This window comes from Artibeus jamaicensis, unplaced genomic scaffold (assembly GCF_021234435.1).
Source record: "Artibeus jamaicensis isolate MK-2021 breed Jamaican fruit bat unplaced genomic scaffold, CSHL_Jam_final scaffold_369, whole genome shotgun sequence".
NCBI lineage: Eukaryota > Metazoa > Chordata > Mammalia > Chiroptera > Phyllostomidae > Artibeus > Artibeus jamaicensis.
Window position 1 is genome coordinate 6,203,411 of NW_026522042.1, and position 23,162 is coordinate 6,226,572.

The 23,162-nt window shown below is 45.2% G+C and overlaps 1 protein-coding gene across 6 annotated transcripts in view; it reads right to left on the bottom strand.

Annotated features, from left to right (window-relative positions):
- Nucleotides 1–23,162, bottom strand: part of NNT (nicotinamide nucleotide transhydrogenase) — a 78,531-nt gene that overhangs the window by 31,876 nt on the left and 23,493 nt on the right. For all 6 annotated transcript variants that reach the window (XM_037164672.2, XM_053657417.1, XM_037164644.2 and 3 more), the window contains 9 exons: nt 11,281–11,414; nt 10,845–11,036; nt 10,147–10,300; nt 7,308–7,469; nt 6,199–6,309; nt 5,213–5,358; nt 3,843–4,038; nt 2,148–2,381; nt 939–1,099 (listed from right to left, as the gene is read on the bottom strand). In XM_037164672.2, coding sequence (XP_037020567.2) covers nt 939–1,099; nt 2,148–2,381; nt 3,843–4,038; nt 5,213–5,358; nt 6,199–6,309; nt 7,308–7,469; nt 10,147–10,300; nt 10,845–11,036; nt 11,281–11,414 — 1,490 coding nt within the window. The remainder of the gene's footprint in view (nt 1–938; nt 1,100–2,147; nt 2,382–3,842; nt 4,039–5,212; nt 5,359–6,198; nt 6,310–7,307; nt 7,470–10,146; nt 10,301–10,844; nt 11,037–11,280; nt 11,415–23,162) is intronic.

Below are 23,162 nucleotides of genomic sequence, written 5' to 3' on the forward strand. Positions count from 1 at the left end.
CAGTATTTGATAAGCAATTGTTATATATCTATAACACTAAATTATTTAAAATACTGAAAACATAAACCCTGTTTACAAAGCACACACTAGACCAGATAAACGCGACGCCGTTCATTAATAACACAGAGCGGTACGCTACAGCATCACGCACAGGTAAAATAAAACGATACGTGGTCAATATAGACCACTGAAGAACACTGTATGTAATCAACATCCTAAGTGGGAAAACCAGAGAGGAAGAGGAGGACAGACCTGTCGTGAAAGGCTTCCCTGAACTCCCTCACTGAGCAGTTTATTACGAGCCTTTCATTTTACAGATTTATTTGACTTGGCACCACAGCTGCCAATGAATGTGAGAGCAACCAGTGGACGGGGACTACCCTACACTCAGTGCAGAAACTGCTCTATGGGCCTTGTCACACAGCAGGCACGGAATGAATGGAATGGAGACACTTGGCTTTTCAGCCTGGCTGGGTAAGCTCGGCTGGTTAGAGCACCATCCAGACACACCAAGGGAGGAGGTTCGATCCCTGGGCACGGCACACACGAGAGTTAAGCAGTGAGTGTATCAGTAAGTGGAACAGCCAAGTGACACCTCTTTCTCTCTCTCTCTCAGTTCAATAAATATGAATGAATGAATGAATGAAGACTTGGCCTTTTAAAACACACTGATCCAGTGAAATGACCCCAAAGCAATAAAGATGTCACGTGTGTCAACTTTAAAAAGAACGATTCAGTAGAAAAAGTGATTTTCTCCTTACACTTTCCTCTACTTTCCAGATTCTTAAAACAAACACCCAACATCATTTTAAAACATATTGATTCTGTCAGGGGTCTTGAAGCGAAAGAAATTAGGACAGGCCTCTAATCTGATAACCCGCCGCCAGCTCCTGGCCACCTGCGCCTGGTGGGCCTTCCCATCCCCGACTCGTACTTACCATGACGGAGGAGAGCGCCGACACGGAGCCCAGGCAGAGGATGCCGGTGGTGAAGCTGGGGTCCAGCATGAACGGGATGATCCCGCCCACGCTGGTGGCCAGCAGGCCGGCGTTCAGCATGTGTCTCCCGGGCAGCAGCAGGGGCGCGGAGTTCAGGATCCCTAGAGCCGAGCACAGGGCGGTCAGAACGCCGCACGCACGAGTGCAGGTCACCTAACCCACAACTACCAAAACGCGATGTTAGAGTTAAAACGCAACATCCAAACTGTCGCTCCGGACCACCGGGAGCCGCACTGGGAGAGCAGGGTTCCTACAGGGAGAGGGTACCTGCAGGCAGCAGGAACAGAGCGCCCCCACTAGGCCGTTCCTACGTGACCACACGGCAGTTTCTTTACTCTGGTCACGGAGTCGCAAAACACCCCTTTTTCCCGCAGGACCGACATGGAAGTTAAACGTCTTCTTTATTTAAAATGTCACAACAAAGTCCTAGAGCATAAGCATTTCAGATGCTATTAACTGAGCCCAGGTGAGAGGACGTCCGCTCTCTAGCTGTGTCTAAAGACAAAGCATAAGACGTTGTCGGTCTTAAGTTCCTTTTACAATGTTTAACTTTCATGGAAGTTACCCTCTTAAATTTAGTGACTTGATGACTAAGAGGCAAGACGAGATTTTTTAAATCACAAACTAGCTTTTCTAGACACTCACTTTTTCATGGAAATCCTGAAAGCAGCCTACGTGGAGTTTTTTTCTCTGCTTCTATTTTCATGTTTAGTTTCAGCAGTCACAAAAGTTGCCAAACTAGAGCCCTAAAATGTGTGTTTGTTTTCAAGAGACGTACTGTGTACTAATCACATAAACTTATTCAGTAAGCTTCCCTCTGTTCTGGAAACCAAGGATTAGGAAGATGTTGTTTTGTTCACACATATCGATATCCTCAAACATCACTCAGCCCCTCTGGGCAAAAGCCTGTGCCCTGTTTCTGCCCCCACCTGTGTGCAGAAGAACAAGCTTCCAAGCAATGAAATTTGTAATGATGATAGAAAGCCACCTTTATAGGGAGAAAAAAAATGTTTATCTATTCTGAGTGCTACTCAAACTCCTTAGCTAACAGGTTCTACTGTTAAGCTATTTTCTGAAATCGAAATGGACCTCTAACCCCCTCACCCTAAACAATAGCTATTCAACCTCCTATTGTGTGGACCCACTTACCCTGCAATTTTCCGTAGGCAATGAGAGACCCACTGAATGTGACCCCGCCGATGTAGGTCCCGAGGTAGGCCACGATCTTGGTGAGGTTCGCTGCCGCGTCCGTGGCGAAATGTGGGTACTCCACAATGTACTCGGCTATGCAGGTCAGCACGGCCGCCAAGCCCACCAAGCTGTGGAAGGCAGCCACTAACTGAGGTAAGTCGGAAATCTGGATGCGTTTGGCGATCGTCAGTCCTGTCGGAAAATGCAGGTCAAAGAGGAATTAAAACTGGACAGGCCCTTGGAAGGTAACCGCAATAAAGACCCTGCTTAAGGATTTCCATCCTCGTCACCACTAATTATCTGCTTCCTAACATGGGCTAAAGACACTTTAGAGGGACTGGACAGGTGCTAAGGACACCGGTCACATCCACCCCTTCATAGAGAACACACCTAAGCAAGGCCCAGCTCCAAAGAGCCCCTTCCCTTCCCGGCCTCCGCATACACCCTGACCGAGCACAACCTCACGTGATCACCCCCTTAAATTCCCCCCACGGCAAGAATGACCCAGGCTGTGCCCACAGGAAACTGCCAGATATGAAGGAAGCCTAGGTTTTCAGGTGGGTGGACAGAAGCAAAGTCCAAAGGCAGTGAAATGCACACATCTGGGTGTAAATGTCCGAATCAGGAGACGCTGAAGGAGTTACACGCCTCCAGCCAGGTAATATGAAAAGGCTAAGTTCATGCCCAAAGGCTTTCCTGCCTGCACTCACAGCACAGCTCGTCTTCCTGCAAGCGCCTTTCTGGGCAGAGCCAGGGTGAAAGGGGCCAGGGGACAGTGCACAGTAAGTATTTAACCAGCAGCTCCTCGGGCAAAAACATCCGTGTGTATAGACACGCACTCGACCTTTCACGGATAGAGGGGTATGCAGCACACCGTTTCCGAGTGATCATGAAAAATGCAATACTCTTCATGGTAAATTCCATATGGCTGACTGATGTTCACAGAATGCTTTTGTTGGTGTTGGCCAACCTCGCGTTTGCTGATGAACGAGAGTGGTTCCAGGTGAAGTTGGGTTAACAGTTTTGTCAGTAGTAAGAAGTAAGACGAAAACGAAACAAGACGCGTGTGAGAACTTCACTCACTGTCAGCCACGTGAGTGCCAACTTCGCTGAGTCTGGCCCCAGTCTACAAACACCTGAGGGACACTGGTTCAGTTTCTTGTGCCGTTCATGACATAATGGCTACAGACACAGCACAGTTTCCGGTTTAAATGGCACTGCTAACATTTTCTCCACTGCCTTCTAAGGTCTGGACAATCGATGAAACAATGAAGAAGATGTGTAGCATTTGTTGATTTCCATGGTGTAAATACAACCACCACAGTCAAATTCAAGCCACCAACACGGTCATGAAGCCTGGAGTTGGGAAGAGGGGAACCCGGTATTTCTACCCCACAGATACAGTAAACAGGGAAACCTCGAGAGCCAAGATAAAAAAAAAAAACAACCTATCAACTAGAAAATTATCGCGGCATTATTAACTCTGTTTCTAACATAATTTATTTTATTTTGGTGAAAAGTCATCCCAGTTGGTATAATTCTCATTCAAACGCAAACACTTTAAAACCTTTAATTAAGTACTTTGGTAGAATTAAAAGCAGCCTAAGACGTGGGCCTGGGTGCAGGCAGAGGCAGAAGCCCACGAGTGCTTACCCATGGTGCCGCCCAAAGCCATCGCTCCGGACATCTGGGCCAACAATTCGGGGCTCGGGTTCAGGCCGCCCAGCGTGGCTGCCAGGCCTCCAGCCACACCAATCATGCCCAAGGCATTGCCAAGACGAGCAGTTCCCTGGGTGGAAAGGCCGGCCAGGGCACCAACACAGCACAGGCCTGAGCCCAGGTACATGATCTTCCCAGGGGAAAAGGGAGAGAGGGAGAGAGAGACAGAGGCGATCAAAACTTTCAGTGTACGAACACAGGAAACAGGGTTCTCCAAAGACAATTTTAGATTCGGACAACAGAGAGACCAACATGAGCTCTTCTTTTACTACTTCAGTATATTCTCCTATCTATTGGGAATACTAAATACATTGTACTTGCGATTATACCATCTGTGCGCACTGGTTTCTTCGGGATTTGATCGAACGCACAAGACATAGAAAGGCACCTAAATTTAAATTATGTCGTTATGGGAAATGACCAAATGCCACAAAGGAAGCAGCCACTAATGCCCTAAGTGCCAGGGACCAGGCCACACGCATCTCGAATGCCGCAACTCAGTCCCTGGAGACCCATGGGAGGAGAAAATCGTCGGCCTCACTTCACAAGTGAGAAAACCAAAGTTTAAAGAGGTTACACCATTTTTCCGAGGTTGGATGACCAGCAAATAGCAAATCTGGGTCAGACGTGCCTCTCCCTGACTCACGGCTCCCAACGTTGTCAGAAGAGATTTTGTTTATTCAACAAACGCCATGCGTTGGAAATGGGAGGAGTCGAGGGAGACTTGATTTTTCTGCTGTCTGGGAGGCTGCAGTCTGGTGCTAGTCATTGGGAAGAAGTGGAACACGCTCAGTTCAAAGACCTTTCAAAGTTCAACTTGATTATTTGTTGTTCTATGGAGGATGTGTTTTTAAACTACCTTTTTTAACTTAATTGGCATAACGTCTCTTAATAAGAGATGATGTACTGAAATTGTGGCAGCGGGGCGGGAAGAAAAGGACTAAGAGTATTTAGTAACAGACATTTTTCAAATTTGTTACTGATCATTTCCTTGTATCCCTACAATAATCCAGCCGGATGCATAAAGAGGATACTAACAACTTCCTCATTTCTCCTAAGACGTGGAAAAACCTGGGACAAACAGGCACACCAGGTCTGTGCATTCAGTTCTGGGGTAAACCTGTCTCCAGAGTCCAGGGCCCTGATTCTCTGGGGCTGGAAATGTTGTCTTTGACGAAGATGTTTCTAGAGTTGCTGCTGTATCTGCTTGACAGAGTTTGAACATTGGTGATGACGCTGTTACGTCACTCCACTGAAGGGGAAAAGACAGTGGCAAAAACAAAACTTTCTGAAGAGCCTCTTACTTGTTCAATGTTATAACCACTGGAGAGGGCAGCTAAATATCCTCCCACAAAGGTGCCAGCGGGGAGCAGATACAGGTAATTGTATTCTGGGGGATCCGTGGGGCGCTTGAACATGTCCAGCATTCTCTGAGTCACCAGAAAGCCACCTTAGCAAGGTAAATAGAAAACACAAAGGTTATCGTACCGGGCAACATGATTCCTTAAAGTGCTATAATTTTTCAGTTTTAAGCACATCTTTATCATCTATAGATAAACATCCTTTTGAGTAACATTTTAGACCATCAACATTAGGAGTTATTTTATTACTCGAGCCTGTTCCTTTGAAGGAAGGAAAGATCCCCTAAATTTGCTATTGGTGCAAAACCAACTATTTCCGCATGACTACAAGTAAACAACCTTTCAAACAGCTTAGGAATGCAAACCATTAAAGGCCAGGATTTATTTTCCAACAGGTTATCCTGGCTCATAAACCCTATAACGAAAGGTAAAAAGAAAAAGGACCACGCCAACCGGCACCAAGTTTCTTGGACCCGTTCAAGAATCTCTAGCTACAAAATAGCATCAGATGAGTTTCATGCACAAATTTATGTGCTAGGCTTTCAGATTTTAGAAACAAACACAAGCCAGTCTAAGGCAAAAGGCTAAAGTTTTATCTCAAATTACACTCATTTAGAGATGTTATGGTGATAGTGCTTCATCAACGTAGCGCCAGACTATGCATTAATAACTTGCCAGCTAACCTGCAGCAAAGGCATCATTCTATGTGTTTGGGGGGGCACTGGGGGCTTGATCAAGAGTTCCTAAAAATTACAGACAGGCAAAATAAAGTAATTTCCCCTCACAGAGAGCATTTAGGGTCTCAGTGAAACATTTTTTTCAAGGCACAAACTGTTAACCTCGGAAAGTCTATTTTATAATTACAATTATATTTGTTTCTCCTGTCTCCACTCAAAACAGCACTGCAGCTTCTTGCACCGACATCGTACCTGCAATGTTGACCGAGGATATGAACGTGGCAAGAGCAGCGAGGCCCTGAGCAGTCGTGGAAGGGTACAAGTGTCCTCCCATCAGCGCCAGCCCGCCAACTGCAGTCAGCCCTGCGGAGACAGCAGTAGTGGGGTCAAGGGTTACAGTGACACCGCCAGTCAAACATCACAGGGGATGGACCCGCATGGACCGATTCATAAAGCAGAAAGTTCTCACACACCATTCCCACTGAAAAACTCTCTAGGCAAAGAGTTAACAAAACTCCTTCTCCTTTTGCATAAAATCTTGACCTCCCCTTATCTTTTTTATCTCTGTTCCCCTGACAAAGACATAAATCAATAGGGCTATTAAGCCATGGGGCTTATGGTAAGAAGGGCCCCTGGAGGAAAAATTGCATCAGAACTGGAAGGACCATCCCTGAACTGGAACCCGCGCTGCGGAAGCCATGGTGCGGGGCTTTCCCGGGGACAGCGCTTCTTGGAATCGGACGTTATCCCTGCGGAGATCCCGAAAGCTGTGCCTGCGACAAGGTTACAAGAGCGGCCCCCTGGGGCCAGGATGCTTCCAGCAGGGCAGCTCCCATGTCTGTGCGCATTGGGTCTCATTCCTTGGAACTGAGCCCTCGCTGGGGGCCGAAGGGAACAGCTCGAGGGCAGCGGTGTGGACAGGCCTCGGTGAGGACTCGCACCAAGACAGGCGCCAGGGGCTGCCTTGCAATTCGCTGTGTTTCCTGTCCCATCAACTTCTCAAGCTTGGGGCCCGGTAGCCCACAGTACACTGGCTACACGGAAGGCTTAGCTGAATCTAAGGCCCCAAAAGGACACTGCAGGAGCTGCGATCCTAGGAAACACGGGTTTCCAAATGCTATCGGAGGAATCCTTTCTTTGAAGGAAATCATAACTGAAAGCAGTAACAGCGACCTGCACTGCTTGAAATGGAGGCTCAGCTCCAGGCCCTGTGGGGGCCCGGGTCACCCAGCACACGCCCAGATGCCGAGCCATACAAGGCGCACACACAGACTCCACAACCTCATGTGCCTCCATAACACAGACTCCGTGAACCTCATGGTGAGCACTCTGTAACCCACGAGGGAAGGCGAGGAACAAACCTGAGATTGCATTGGTCACAGACATCAGCGGTGAGTGGAGGGCGGGGGTCACTCCCCAGACGGTGTGGTAGCCCACGATGCCGGCCAAGCCAAAGGTGGTCACCATCTGGGAGAAGGCCAAATTGGGAGCAGCAAGGCCCAAGCCCAGGACCCCCGTGAGCCCTGGAGGAGGAGAGGACAGAGGGTGAGCTGACGGCCAGGCGTCCATGGACTGTGAGAAGCGCACACACCCCCCAACACAGAAACAGACGTGGCACAGTCGGGGCTTTGCGAGTCCACGCACTTGCCAGCAACGAACAGAGTTTGGAGACCTTTCGCGACTGGGAAAGGGGGCAGAGCCAAGGTGAAAGGCACTGGGAACGAAACGCAACTTCGTGTTCCATCGAGCCCCAAAATAAAATAAATTGTACAGATCTATTCGAATCAATGAGTTGCCTTAATAACAGTTTGCACATTTTCCCTCGTGTGGCTCATTCCCTTGCCTGGTTTAAGTTTCCCCGAAGATGGTGCCATGTGTGTCCGTACAAGTATCTTTACCCCAAAACAACAGGCCTACAAAAGACCTAACGAAGGTCTTTCTACTTGGGGCAGACACCCCAGACATGCTACAGGACTTCCGTGAAGCCAATTTTATGTCCGTTCAGATTTGGCTGAGGAAGAGGGATTTGAAAAGAGTAGGAAGGACTTCATTTCCTCCGGCACCTCCCCAGAACATATGGCTTCCACCCACCCGGGACAGAGTTTTGCAATTGCTCCCGAATCTGGGCCGGACTGCTGGCTGGGGCAGTCAGCTCCCGCCTCAACACCAAGTCAGCAAACAAGAGTGTACAAAGAAAAGGGGAGGGGGAATACAAATTAAATTAAGAATGTGCAGAATATAGTCAGCTCTGAACATGCATCTTTAATTATCGCCTCTCCGGCCAGCAAACACGAGGACAGCAGTTCTGGAAGAGAGGAAAGGGCGACCTTGTGGTCGGGAGACACAGGAGGACAATGGGTGACCAGGGAGCCGGAATTTACTTTTCCTGAATGAGGTACTTTTCTCCCTTGATGTGAACTATTTCTTTATCAGTGGCACAGATCACACATTAATTTTACCTTCAATCATTCAATAAAACTGTAGTTTTGATTTCTAGTTTCCCACACCCGTAAGACTTCTAATGCAGGGCCTGTTAACCATCCGGAGGGAGAGTTAGATAGGATTGTGTGTCAGGTCCCAGCTAATCATGAGAGAAGCTGGCCAGGGCTCCGGCTAAGGACACCTTTTCTTAAGCCAGACTGCCTGCTTCGAAGCCCGACTCAACTGCTTGCCAGCTGTGTGATCTCAGGCAAGATTACTTAACCTCGCTGTGCTACACCTGTACAATCATTAAACCTCTTTGTTCCCATCTGGAAAAAGATAGAAATCACATGGCTGAAGGTATTCCTATCACCTACTTAAGAAACTAATATCCTTTCTATACTACATGTAATGTCAATTGTGCTATTTGTATAGTCTGTATAAAACAGGAACGAGAAAGGCAGAGAAAAAAGAAAATCAAATTTCTTGAAGCATACTATTCAACTAGATTCCTCAACACATGGACAATAAAAATACTTGTTTTTTATTACAAAGGAGGAAGTTCGAGGTAAAACAAAACAAACATAAGGCCATCCTCTCATTCACTGGAACATGCTATTGTCACGTCTATGAAAATGCAATAACTTTGCCTTAAGCAACATAAAGAGAAACCCAGAAAAACAAATCATTGTGCAGGCCTCTCTGTGTTCCCTCATGAATCCCGAAGACAGATGGCAACTTGCAATGCTCCCGGCAATGCTCTCCATGTACACTGCAAAAGTATGGCTTCTTTTTTTTTTTAACCAATAAGTGCAAGTAGGGACACTGCCCCATCTAGTCACAATGTCCACAACCAGAGGGTTTTCTGGTCATTTTGCTGAGACTTGCTCTTTATTCAAGGAGAGTTAGTTTTATGTACTTGGCTTTCCAACAGCTGGCCTCCCGGGGAAGTGGGGAGAACGCTGAGGCTACAAGAATTCTCTCCGCTGGTGCCGATCCTTAATTCTGTATAGTTTGCTCTTGTTTGGCTTTTGTTTTGGCTCTAAGCAGGTCTAAACATTTCTAATTCATTCTCTGGGAGAGAAACCAATGTAATATCAAATATCCCTATGTCAGACACAACAGTTCAAAGCCAGAATGAGTATCTGTCCTTGCACTACAGTAATTTATTAGTGTTTTCACAAAGATGGATTTAAAAGCAAAGAACTGACACTAAATTATAAAGAAAAAGATAAGTATTTAAAAACTGGGTGTTTTTTTTTTACCGGGTGAGCAGGTCAGAGTGCTGGGCAATCATCCGAAGGCCGTGCCTGTGTTGCGGTGCCTGCTTTCCACGGAAGCAGCGGGGCCCTAGTCTGTCCCAGCCGTGCAGGCGATCACAACTGAGGTTCGATAAACCACCAAACACAAACACACACACATTTCTACACACCCAACATCAACAAAATCTGACGGACATCATTACTCACTCTACCTGACGTAGATAAAAATATTAACAATGACGTTTACGGTGCTTTTATAAAGGAAAGTATTAGCTTGTACATTCTTTCACACACACTCATTGCCGTGTTGAGCACAGTGCCTCCTACCTCTGGGGCAGCGAATCCACACAATCTCCACTTCCAAAGGGGGCAGGGCAAAAAACACCGCCCCAACAGGCCCGATTCCGAATGGAACCCACAGACGGGCGCAAGTATTTCACTTAACAGTTTTGACAAAGAATACATCACTTTCTAAATTCAAAAAATCACGGCTAAGTGGGATGAGTGGGGTCCGCACCTGCCGTGTAGGCGGAAGCCGTGGTCATCGTTTTCCTGAAGGGAGTCACGGACGCCGCCTTTTCGGCTTCCAGCTCAGCCACCGTCTTGGGCTTCGCTGGGGCACCTTGAGGAATATTTTTGGGTGTGGGAGCAGGGAAAATCACTTTGCCATCCTAACGGAAATCAGAAAAACAGCATTTTGTAAGTCAACCCAATGTTTCAAATATATACAATGTGGGGGATAAAATGTTCTTTTAAACATAATTTTAGATAAATTCTAATAATGCATAGCTTATCATTTTATATAAATACATAATGCATTAATGCATATGCACATAAATATGCAACATTGTTATTACACACAGGCATAGACATGTAATTTGCATGTGCATAAAACACACACAGAAGAATACAGAGCAAGCCCTTAAAAGCAGATAGATTTGAGAAACACTTCGTTTTTACTTTTTCCAATTCTGATTTTTTGTTTTGTTTTTCAAAAGCAATGCATATATATATATATATATATATATTATATGTATATGTCTTTTCAATACTTAAATCGTTCTGCATTTTTAAATGATTTTTATTGACATAAATCCAGCATAACAATACTCTATTAGAATAGATCTCGATTCCCAAACAGGACTCTCCCATGAGCAGAAACCCTAAAGCAAACCTACAATGAAAACTCAGGAAGAACCAGATCTCTTTGCTTACCTTCATCACCACAGTCCCTCTAATGACATGGCCCATTGTACCAAAGTCGAAGTCATCTTTCACTTCAAAATAAAAGTTATCTTTGTCAGGGCTGATGGCCTTCAGGAGCTTGGTGATGTTGTTGGAATACAGGGTGCTGGCCTGCGTGGCCATGCGGCTGGGGAGGTCTGTGTAGCCTATGTGTGTAATGCCCTAAACAAACACAAATGCCGTCAGAAAGCTCTGTAGCCACGTGTTCACACTCTTTCTAGAACAAGTCCCAGTCACGGGCAAGGGCAAGTTTAGAAATTCTACATCTTTAGAAATATATGCACATACGAACAAATACATAGTCCAAAAGGAGCCTTAAATGTGCTGAGGCTCCTTTTTGGCTTCGGTTTCTCTAAACATCTCAAGGCACGAGCCGTCTCACGAGAATCACAGCAGCAGCACGTACCTTATGAATATACAGTTCCCCTGGCCTCGTGGTCTCGAAGTTGCCGCCAGCCTCGGCAGCCAAGTCCACGACAACAGAGCCTTCCTTCATCGACTCGATCATTTCTCTACTGAATAAGACGGGAGCTTTTTTACCTAGTAAAAGAAAAGTACAAATTATCATTTTTAAACTATATTCTGAGTATTACCACAGTCCCTGGGCACTCAGGAAGCGAAGGTCTAGAACTAGAACTCTTTCCAAAGAGGCCTCAAGTCCACACTGCAGGGGAGACTGGTGGTTGTCCTAGGGAAGCAACGAGACCACAGGCTGCGAGGCCAGCGTACAGGCTGGAGCCCTGTGCACAGCCTGGAAACCAAACACCACTCTTTCCAAAGGGTTTACGTCCAGTAGCACGCGGAAGAGAGAAACACTTCCCTTGTTCTTTTTACAAAAGCATGATGATGAGCTATTAGAAAAACTATATGCACCCAAATTGGACAATTCATGAAAACCACAAATCTCAAAGGAATGATCAATACAAATGTATTAACTACAAAGTGGAATAGTCGTAATCATCTTAACAAATGCCCCCATTTTCTTGCTTGTTCTATTCATCTACCTTAATTTAACACAGGGTAACTTCAAAGACAGTCAAGGAAGTGCCATGACCAGTACACATATGAAAAGATGCTCAACATCACTAACCATCAGACAGACGCAAGTTGAAATCACAGTGAGATACCACCTCACACCTGTCAGAATGGCCATCATCAATAAGTCAACAAACATCAACTGCTGGCGAGCATGTGGGGATAGGGGAACCCTGGTGCGCTCTTGGTGGGAATGCAGACTGGTGCAGCCGCTGTGGAAAATAGTGTGGAGTTACCCAGAAAATTAAAAATGGAACTTCCTTATGACCCAGTGACTCCACTTCTATGAATATATGCAGAGAAACTCAAAACACTAGAAGGAACATATGCACCCGTTATTGAAGTATTATTTACAGGAGCCAAGACATGGAAGCAACCCAAGTGCCCATCAATAGACAAGTGGATAAAACAGCTGTGGCACATAAACACGATGAAATATTACTCAACCATAAAAAAGAATGAAATCTTGTGTCATTTGGGACAACATGAATGAGCCAAGAAGGTATTAAGCTAAGTGAATTAAGTCAGAGAAAAACAAATACCACATGATTTCACTTACATATGGAATCTAAAGAATGAAATAAGTGAATGAACATTTTGAAACAGACGCGTAGACACAGAAAACAGACTGATGGTTGCCGGGATGGGGGTGGTGGGGGGAGGGTTGCATGGGAGCTGGGTGAAAAAGCTGAAGGGATTGAGGAGTACGGACTGGTAGTTACAAAATAGTCACGGGGATGTAAAGTACAGCAGGGGGAACATAGTCAGTAATATTGTAATAACTATGTGTGGTGCCAGGTGGGGGCTGGGAATACTGGGGGGATGACTTTGCAAAGTATATAATTGTCTAACCACTATGCTGTACACCTGAATGTCATACAAAATTATATTGAATGCAAACTGTGATTTAAAAATAAAATAAAAAAATAAAGTGCTGTGAAATGAAAGTAGGGTACCACAACCCCAAAAGGCTTAGGGATCACTTACACACACTCGTTCCCACACAACGACTACTCCGGTGGGTCTAGCCTTACGCCTGCTGATGGGAATGTACTGATAGAGAAACACAAAATCCCTCATGACATCCTCCTCAGGAGACACTTCACGCTTTAAATTCATTCTTACATAAAACATAAGGCAGCAAACACAAGCATGTTTCAAGCTCATAAACATTTATATGTTCAGGGGGGACCATACTACTATCCACACATGTTCAAGATTCATGAAACAATGTAAATCCCTATGCCAAAATGAAATGAAATAAAATAAAATAGGATAAACCTGTGGCACTGGTATCAGAAAAGCAAAGAGCTAATGGGCTAATTATCTTTATCTCTTTTGAAACTTGTCAAATTCGTGCTTACAAAATTTTAGTAAAAACATTCATTTTAGAAATGAAAACCTACTCGAATTAAAATCTGCATTGGGATCAGTTTTTCAGTCTACTCGATTGGAATACATGTGAATAAAAAATACTCCTGGTCCGGTAGCTCAGCTGGTTGGAATGTCGGCCCGACCCACCAAGGCTACGGACCTGACCCCGGTCAGGGCACACGCGAGAACCAGCCAGTTAACACAATGCACCAACCAGGGGAACAACAAGTCAAGGTGTCTGTCTCTCCCTCACTTCCCCTCTCTCTCTAAAATCAATAAATAAAATTTAAAAGAAAGAAAAATTGCCTTTATTTGTAGCACATGTGGAAAAAGAAGTGCTAAAGATACAAGTGGATGTTCGTATAGTACCCCCTTTATTTTTGATGCAAACTTTGTGCTTCCAAGATCAAGTCCAAACCCTAAGCCTCCTTCTATGAAGGACCCCATGCTCAGGTTGAAGGGCTCTTTCGAACATTCTCTCTCATTGCTGCCCCACTGGACCTTCCACCTCAGCCCCACTGACCAGCTGCCACACAGTGTATCAGATGACCTCTGTCTGGGTCTGTCTCCTGAGTCTCCATGAAAAAGCAAGAATGAGGAGATGTTTTCCCCCAAGACAACACCCTGAACTCTTAGTAGTTTAACCACTTCCCAAAATTCTCTGGAAGTGTTCCTTTCCTCGAACCCCCCCATGGGAGGCCAACAAAAGCATCTTCACTATGTAACTAACCTTTACTCGAGCACGGGAATTCAGGGATGCAAACCACACACACTGAGGAGTCTTCCCAAATTAACAGTCATGCTGTTCAGCTCTGCAGGGATTTGCAGCCATGGGCCATACGGCTGTACCCACAGGAAGGGGCAAAAGTAAAGCGCAAACCTGCACTTTCCAGGTAAATAGTACATTTATCGCCATTGCCCTCCCCGCTCGTGTGCAGTCCAGAGCCTCTTCTCTAGTAGCCAGCCTCTGGTTTGCTCCAGCTCTCCCCTACCCTCCTGGCACCCAGCAGTCCCAGGCAGACGTGGCTTACACCAGCCTTTTGACTGCAGCCCACTGGGATCTGGGTCCACCGGCTTGTCTTCTAACTGCACCGACTTTATAGCCATTGACCTCACAAATTTGATTTGGCATCTGATTTCTCCTGCCCTCGAAATTCTGGATTCTGTCTTTCTTCTGAGACATCTACAGCTAAGGGTCCTTCCCTGGATTGCAATGCTGCTCATTTTAAGAGCCAGCCAGTGGCCAAAACCATTTGGCTCCATAGAAAATGTCTGATGTACCACCTACTGTCTTCTTTGACTCATTCAACCTTCAGAAAACAGTTATGCAGTTGCTGACACCCTCTGTGTACACACACACACACACACACACACACAAACAGACACATGTACCTGCACACCACTCTGAAACCCAATCCCTTTTGAAATGATAGCAGATTCTTCCACATAGACTAATTTATTTAGTGTCTAGTCAAATAACTCTGTGTAAGTTTAAGAAGTTTACTTAAGCTCTAGAGGAATGTTTAAGACATGGAATTGTTCTTTTTAAAAGCATGCAACAGCCCTGCCCTGTATGGCTTCCCTGGTTGGAGCATCACCCTGTAAGCCAAAAAGTCGTGGGTTTGATTCCCGGTCAGGGCACATGCCCGAGTCGCGGTCTCCAATCGGGGCATCTGTGGGAGGCAACCTATTGATGCTTCCCTCCCACTCTCTCTCTCCCTCACTCCTCCTCTCTCTAAAATCAACAAGCATGTTCTCCCACGAGGATTTAAAAAAAAGACACAAAGCAAGCAACAAAGTAGTATATATAAGATGCTCCCATTCAATAAAAATAAAACATATATACTACATATTTGAATGTCTCACATATACATATACTTATACATATATAAACTGTTACTTATACTATATCGTTTCTATTAAATTCTATATAATATAATGTTTAACAATACCAGGATATCTTCGAGTGATGAGACTAATTACTTTTCTTCTTTGTGATTTTCCTTACCTCCTCAATTTTCTATAAGAGCTTGACTTAATTTTATAATTTAAAAAATTAAATAGGGGTGAAAGGGAACACAATGACAAATGTAACGGAGCAGCCGCCTTCCAGCTCTCACATGTGGATTAGTTTTTTTAAAATTCTGCAAAGTGCAGAGATAAAAATTAAAAGCAGAAGGGAAAAAACAGGGCCAAAAAAGAAGCAGGGTAATACATAAAAGTCCGAATGAGCAAATCCTCAAAAGAATAGGTCAAGAGACAGAAAAAGGCTGAGAAGGCGATTTCAAACTGTTGTGCTCTCTCACCCTGATGGCTAATGTGACAGAAATGTCATGTGTGATAAATGTGCATCACACATGGGAAGGAACCAGGGGAATGAGACAATTACTTAGGTATTGGGGTGAAATCCACCCAAACAAAATATCATACTGCAAACGAACCTCCACATTCTATGGATCAAAATTAATGCCAATAGAAGATAATCAACCCATAAAGAAAAAGAAAACAAAAAACCTTGGTGAATATCTCTCTAGTCTTTGGATTAGGAAGTTCTTCCTAAACTTAAAGCAACAGGGAAAATTACAAAGGAAAACATCAATAGATTTAAATATGAACAATTCTCAAAAAAGCATAAATGTGACAAAAATTTAATTAAAAGGCCACAGAAGTTTAAATAAAACAAAACACTAAGATCCTAGCAAATAAATGAACAACAACACAACTGATCATTTTAAAGAGAAATGGAAACCAAATAAAAAACAATGTCCACCCTCAGTGAGAATCAAAGAAATGTGAGTAAAAACATGCGATACTTTATTTTGTCTAATTGAAAGAGTCAAAAACTATAAAAATATTGAAATGAAACAATTAGCTAGACAGTCTATTGGTGAGATTAGGAGCTAAACAATTGTTTGGAAAAGCATAGTTCACTGAGCACATACCAACTGGCCAAAATGTTGCTACTCATTCATCCAGTAAATCCACTTCTAAAATCTAATTAATCCTGAGAAAATTAATGAAAATCCAGACACAGGAATAATGCAGAAAAATGTTAGAACATTGTTTTTAGTAGGCAAAAACTGAAAAGAAAAAGAAAAAGCCCAACTTTGAGGGAACTGTTAAATAAAACACAGTACATTCGAACAAGAAAATTCTATAAAACCATTAAAATATGTTTATTCACAGAGTTCCTAATGACTCCACATATTATATTAAAGGGAAATTTTTATGATATAATATTAAATGGAGAAAATAAGAATATTATATTTTGGTCTAAAATAATAAAATACATGAAAAACCTGAGGGGAAATGGAAAAATATTAATAGTATTTTTCACTAAGTAGAGGGATCATGGATGACCTATTGTCTACTTGGTGCTTTAGTAAGTTTGCAACAAAAGTCACACATTATTTTTATAAAATAAAGTATTCCTACATAATCACAACCAGTTCCTGCTTTAAGCTGAAGACGTAAGTTAAATTGAAGACCAGGCCCTGGCTGGTGTGGCTCAGTAGACTGAGCACCGGCCTGCGAAGCAAGGGGTTGCTGGTTCAATTCCCAGTCAGGCCACATGCCTGGGTTGCAGGCCAGGTCCCCAGTGGGGATGCGTGAGAGACAACCACACATTGATGTTTCTCCACCTCCCACCCTTCCCCTCTAAAATTAAATAAGATCTTTTTAAAAATTGTACTAGAAGAATTAAAATAACGTAGAAATGTCATTACACCAATTGATTTACTGACCAGCTGGAATGGCTTCACTCAAAGTCACCTGCCCTTCCTGCCACAGCACTTGAAGCAAAGGTTAGGACGACCTTTCAAAGAGCACATCACCGCGCTTACAAAGGGGCAGAGACGGAACCGAGGGCGGACAACCAACAGGGGGATGAGTAGAGCTTTTTTACAATGTAGAACACAGAAAAGAGTATATGCAATGATTAATGCAAACCCTTCCAATACAAAGGGATGTCCCATTTCCCCGGGGACAGCCCGGAGCCAGCCCGGATACAAAGGTAAGAGATTGAGGGAGCATATCAGGTGTTTCAAGACATAACTGTAGAAGAAGTTGGAACCAGTCATTTTAAAAGGCAGATAGCATTATTTTTTTAAGATTTTATTTATTTTTAGACAGAGCAGAAGGGAGTGAGAGAGAGGGAGAGAAACATCAATGTGTGGTTGCCTCTCGCATGCCCCCTGCTGGGGACCTGGCCCTCAACTTAGGCCTGTGCTCTGACTGGGAATCAAAGCAGAGATGCTTTGATTTACAAGCTGGCACTTAATCCACTGAGCCACACTGGCCGGGGTCAGAAAAGGTGTCTTTTTTTTTTAAAGATTTTATTTATTTATCTTTAGAGAGGAAGGGAAGGACAGAGGGAGAGAAATATCAATGTATGGTTGCCTCTCGTGTGTCCCCTGCTGGGAACTGGCCTGCAACCCAGGCATGTGCCCTGACTGGGAATCCAACCACAATCCTCTGGTTCGCAGGTCTGCGCTCAATCCACTGAGCTACAGCAGCCAGGGCAGAAAAGGTTATTTTTAAAGACACAGTTGGGATTTCCCCTTTTGGCTGTTCCTTTCTGTTAATTTTATCATTTATCTGCAAAGGATGAGATACACAAAAAGACCGAAATTGTTATGTTTCCACAAACTCACCTTCCCATCCCACCAAAATATCACTGTGAGAAAATAATGAGAGAAACAAATTCCATATATCTCCTGGCACAGTACAAACTGTAGATGGAAAATCTGGCGTGATGGTCAACCTCCTGACCCATTTCTTGGTTCCTCCTGGCGATCATACTCCCTAGTAAGATCGCCCAGGTCCTTCCTAGCTGGGAGTGTATTTCCACACTTTTGTCAGGGTGCCAGTGTGACATCATGCACTCACAGCCATCATTCAAATACCCATTCACTCACTGAGTCTATGAATACTTAGTGCCCACCAAGTACAGACCAGGTAGGGAAGGAAAATTTTACATGTAGCTCTGAGGTGTAATGGTTTAGGCCTAAAAGAGTCTGCTTTGAGGGTTAGTGGTGTTATTAGAATAGCTGAAGGATTAAAAGCACTCACCTAAAAATTTCAAGTAGAGAGTTTCCCAATTGGGTGGCCATTATTTGGGGTGGGAGGGGGGCGCCACAGGTCTGTGTAAAGTATCCCTGAACCTCTCTGTGCGCACCAAGAACTGACGGTAGACACAAAATGCCTCACTTGTGCACAGTTGGCATTACAGCTGCGATCCACACAAATCCATCCTTAAAAGTGATTCGGTTCATAGTATCTTCTCATATTCTTGCATTTGCTCACTAATCAAATACTAAGAAGCAGTTATAAAAGTATGAAAATTAGAACATCTAAAAAAAAGTACTCATTTCTAAAAATTGCTTTCACAGCTCATTGCTACGTATGTCAAAAGAATATACCATTGGTCTCTCTACAGCACTAAATGCAGAAAGAGTGACTGAGCTGAAACTAAACACCACCAACAACTAGTGATTTACCAGAACGTTCGAGATGCATGACACCCCAGTGAGTGGATCAGGTCTGACATGATCCTCTGAACTCAACGTGTTCTCAGATTCTGTCTTACTAGGAAAAGAACCAAGCCCTCGCAGACAACTTCAAGGGCATCACAAAAGAAAGAAATTAAGAGGGAGCCACTAAAAATATTAAGAACAAGAGACCAAGATGAAATGGGTTTACCACAAAATTTTATGATGTTTCCAAAGAGCGTTTCACATTATTTACTGGAATTACTCAATGGCATGTCATCAGATGGAGAAATTCTTAACTTCCGGACCTGGAAGGCATCGAATTAGACCAGGTCAAGAAAACTTCCTGCTGTCACAAGAGCATGATATATATAACAGTATGGCAGCAAAGAGATTAATAAAATAAATCATGGGATACATTTACCGCAACCAAAACATGTGTCACGAACAAGCTGTGAGAAGGCAAGGACGCTCTTCAATGTAACGCAACATCCAACACACTGACTAAATGCAAATCAGAGCATGTGAGGACCCTATGAACGAGAGCACTCACACATTCAGAAATGTCATGGTAGGGACCAGTTTCACACTGAGCTCTGCTGGTGTGTCGCCAGCATCCTTCTCCTCCTCTTGTCATGACTCTGGTTTTCATTTCCTCCGCCCAGTCCATGAGCCTCAGGAGAAATGCCAGAACCGCTCCAAAGTGGGCCTGGCTGATCTGAGGGTCACCTTGTCACCTGATTAGTGACCGGTGCAGAAATCCAGGTGGAAGCCAAGGTGCATCTCACTGCCCACCTGCACAGGCTGGTTCACCCCATTGGAACAGCACCCAATGAAGGCCAATGAGAACTACCATGCAACTCAGCAAACCCACCTCTGGATACTTATCCAAGGAAAATGAAACTGCTAGCTTCCCAGTCTTAAATTATCCCCCGCGGTGTTGCCATCCAAAATTGGACTCAACAGAGCATTCCCTATCTTCCTTGGATAGCCTGGAAAAATGAAAGGAATGGTACCCGCCGAGACCCAAGGAAGGCGCCAGGGTTACTAGCTCGGCAGCGTTAGCTGAGCCACTACTGTGTTCGAGGTTCCATGCCAAGTCCACGCCGGGACAGGATGAAGCAAACTCTCCCACCACATGAACAGGGACACAGGGAAACCGAGGGCAGTGACACGGGAACAGCTGGCATGGGAGGCCCAGGCCGAGGGCTGTGAATGAAGGAAAAAGGAGGGCTTCCTGCTGAGTAGGCGATGGCAGAAACTACGGAGGAAGTGTTAACTGGCTTGGGTGGGACTGTGAAAGGCAGGGCTGGGCAGGGACACGTTCCAAAGGGAAGGAACAATATGTGTAAAGGCCTGAAGTCCTTGGCCTATTCCAGGAGATCAGAGCGGCCAGCATGACTGAAACCAGACCCAGAGAGCAATAAATTAGTTCAACATGAGGCCGGAGAGCTAAATCGGGACTAGACACCGAAAGGTGAGGAGTATTGTTCCAGGGAGGACAGGCTGGGCGCGTGGGGCCGATGTGACCGATCCTGACTGTGTTAGACCCCTTTACCTGGTGATGCTGGGGACCGCAGGCCTCCACATTAGCCACCATGATTGAACAAAACCCCGGGACCTCCAACAGCTATGGTTCAATCACAAGACCTGAGGGCAGAAGGGGCCAGTGGGAGAGCTGGATGCCCTCTTGATGCTCAGAATTTTTCCAGAAGGTGCTTTCTGTCAGCGCAGGCTTGGTGTGAGCTCCATAGTCCTCAGTCTCACTGGAATTTGGGGGAAACCTGCCCACACACAGTCAGAGCTACAGCACCCTGATGCCTCCTCACCATACCCCAAGTCACCCCTCCTTAACTCCCCCAACAGATTTTCAACCTGATTCCGTCTCCTCCTGATGGACCAGTCCAAGTCTGTGAAGTCTCTCCAAAACAGGAGGGGTGCTTGAAAAAAAACCTCTCGTGTCTCAAAAGATGTAGCAGAAAAGACCATGAGCACAGCCTGAATAGCCCCGGGGAGCAGGGCTGCCTCACTTTCTGAGGGTGGTATCCAAGGTCAGAGAGCTGGACGGGGAGGTGGGGGGTTCGTCCTTGTGGGCAGAGAGCACCACCAAATGGGATTCTCGGCGAGGGCCCATCCTGAAGTTACCTACGTGACGTGAAATCCTAGCCTCTAACCCAGCACCCAACCCCACCCTGGGGTGTAGGGGTTGCAGCAACAGTGAAGCACAAAATCCCCGGCAGCACAGCAGTTCACTGGCCGCAGAACTGTTTCTCTCCCCACACCACCACACAAGGGGAACACCATTGTTTTCTCAAGCCCACTGACCGATGGGCACCTCGGGGTCAGATCGCAGCCTGAAACTAGCTGCCCATGTCCCTCTGAACACTGTCACCCACGCCAGGCCTCCAGGACAGCCACGAGGATCCCAGTCCCAAACCTCAACTCGGAGAACTTCTGACATTTAACTTAATCCCCTTTGGATCCCACTCAAGGAAAACCTCAGAATAACTTCTGCCCTGAGAGTCTTCCCGGAGTCAGACACGGCGTCAGGTGGCCAGGCGAAAGCTCAGCACAAAACCCCGCAAAGGTACAAGCCCAGGACACTGATTTTCAAAGGGCATTTGGACCTTTACAAGGGGGGGACAAAAAAGACAAGAATTTATTTGTTAAAAATTGTATACTTATTCTTCCACATTGAAACTTCAGTCACCTCCCAAGTACTCTCCATGATGCAATACACCTACCGAGACTTTTTTCCCCACTGCTCAAAACAGTTTTTGAACTTGTCGCTTTTGATGCCTTTTAGTTCTGCTGCTTTTTGTTTCACCTCTTCCACATCCACAAAACTTTTCCCCTTGAGCGACTTTTTTCATCCAGAAAAACAAAAAGAAGTCACTCAAGGGGTGAGATCTGGTGAACAGGAGGGTGGGGCACGGGTACCATGCCATGTTTGGTCAAGAACTGCTGAACACTCAGTGTGGTGTGGGCAGGTGCACTCGTAAATTACCCATCATGAGATGGGCAAACGCACTGAATGAGTCTTCAGAAAAATTTGCTGGAACCAAATGCAGCCTCTCCCAACAACGCCAGCTGGTACATTGCTGCAGATGGGTTCTAAGAACACTCACCCAGCAGGGAAAGCCTGTACTCTAAAGGGCCCACCCTCCAGGAAGCAATTCCAGGTTTTGGGGGGGCCTCCCCCTCTTATATAATCTTGTTTTTTAGTGCTCATACTTTCAGGCTGCAGTCCCCCAGAAATATAAAAGATCTTTAAAAAGATCATCTTCTCCCTTAGAATATTTTAATTCACTTTTGGGGGGGGGTCAAAACAATAAAAATAAACAGAAAGGTCCTTTCCAGACCAGCTCTCTGAGTATGAGCTGTGGACCAAAGCGCCGGTCCCTCTAAGTTTAACGCACTGAGGCAGAGCGCAGCCTCAGACAAGGCTGAAAACAGGAAAGACTCAGTGGAACGTGTTGATTAAACTCCTCAGGAAGCTTCTTTAAGATTTGTCATACAGACCCAGCAGGCACCCAGCTACTGCACTGTCCCCATATGCTGGTCCGGGCACATATAATACAAGAACCGACCAGCGAGCGCATAAATAAGAGTAACAGCAAACCGATGCTTCTCTCTCACTCTCCCTCTTCCCTTTTCTCTCTCTCTACAATTTAAAAACCAAAAAAAACTTGTTACACAACTTGACCTTCCACTAAAGTTCACCTACTATAAACTACTTGTAAAAAAATAACAGCCCCTGGCTGGGTGGCTCAGTTGGTTGGAGCATTGTCCCATACTCAGAAAAGTGTGGGTTCAATCCCCAGTCAGGGCACATACCTAGGTTGTGGGTTTGATCCCTGATAGGGGTACATATGGGCTCTCACAACAATGTTTCTTTTTCTCTCTCTCTCCTTTCTTCCTTCCCTTCCTCTCTCTAAAATCAATAAACATATCCTCAGGTGAAAATTTTTAAAATGATAATAAGATATCATGGAGAGCATGCCCTAAAAATCAATATGTGTTTCAGATAAGAAATGATGATATGAGTTCTATCACTCACTTCAAGCTTTATGATCAATGATAATTCTATACGCTGTGTCCAAACCAACCTCAGTTCTTTAGTCAAGTCTGACCAACTATATGAACAAATGCTTCAGCGCCCTCTGCTGGCCACTTGACACATCTACTCAGCTCGTGACTCTTCCCAACAGGCAGCAGCTCCCTTTCCAAGGTCAGATGGCACACCAAGGCCGCCCCATCCCTCCTCCAAAGCCACCTGTGCTACAGCTGAGCCAGGAGTCAGCAGGACGAATCCTGAAAGGCTCTCCTCTGGCAGATGGCACAAACACCACCCTGGCCCCGGCTGGCCTGACCAACCCCCACCTGCAGG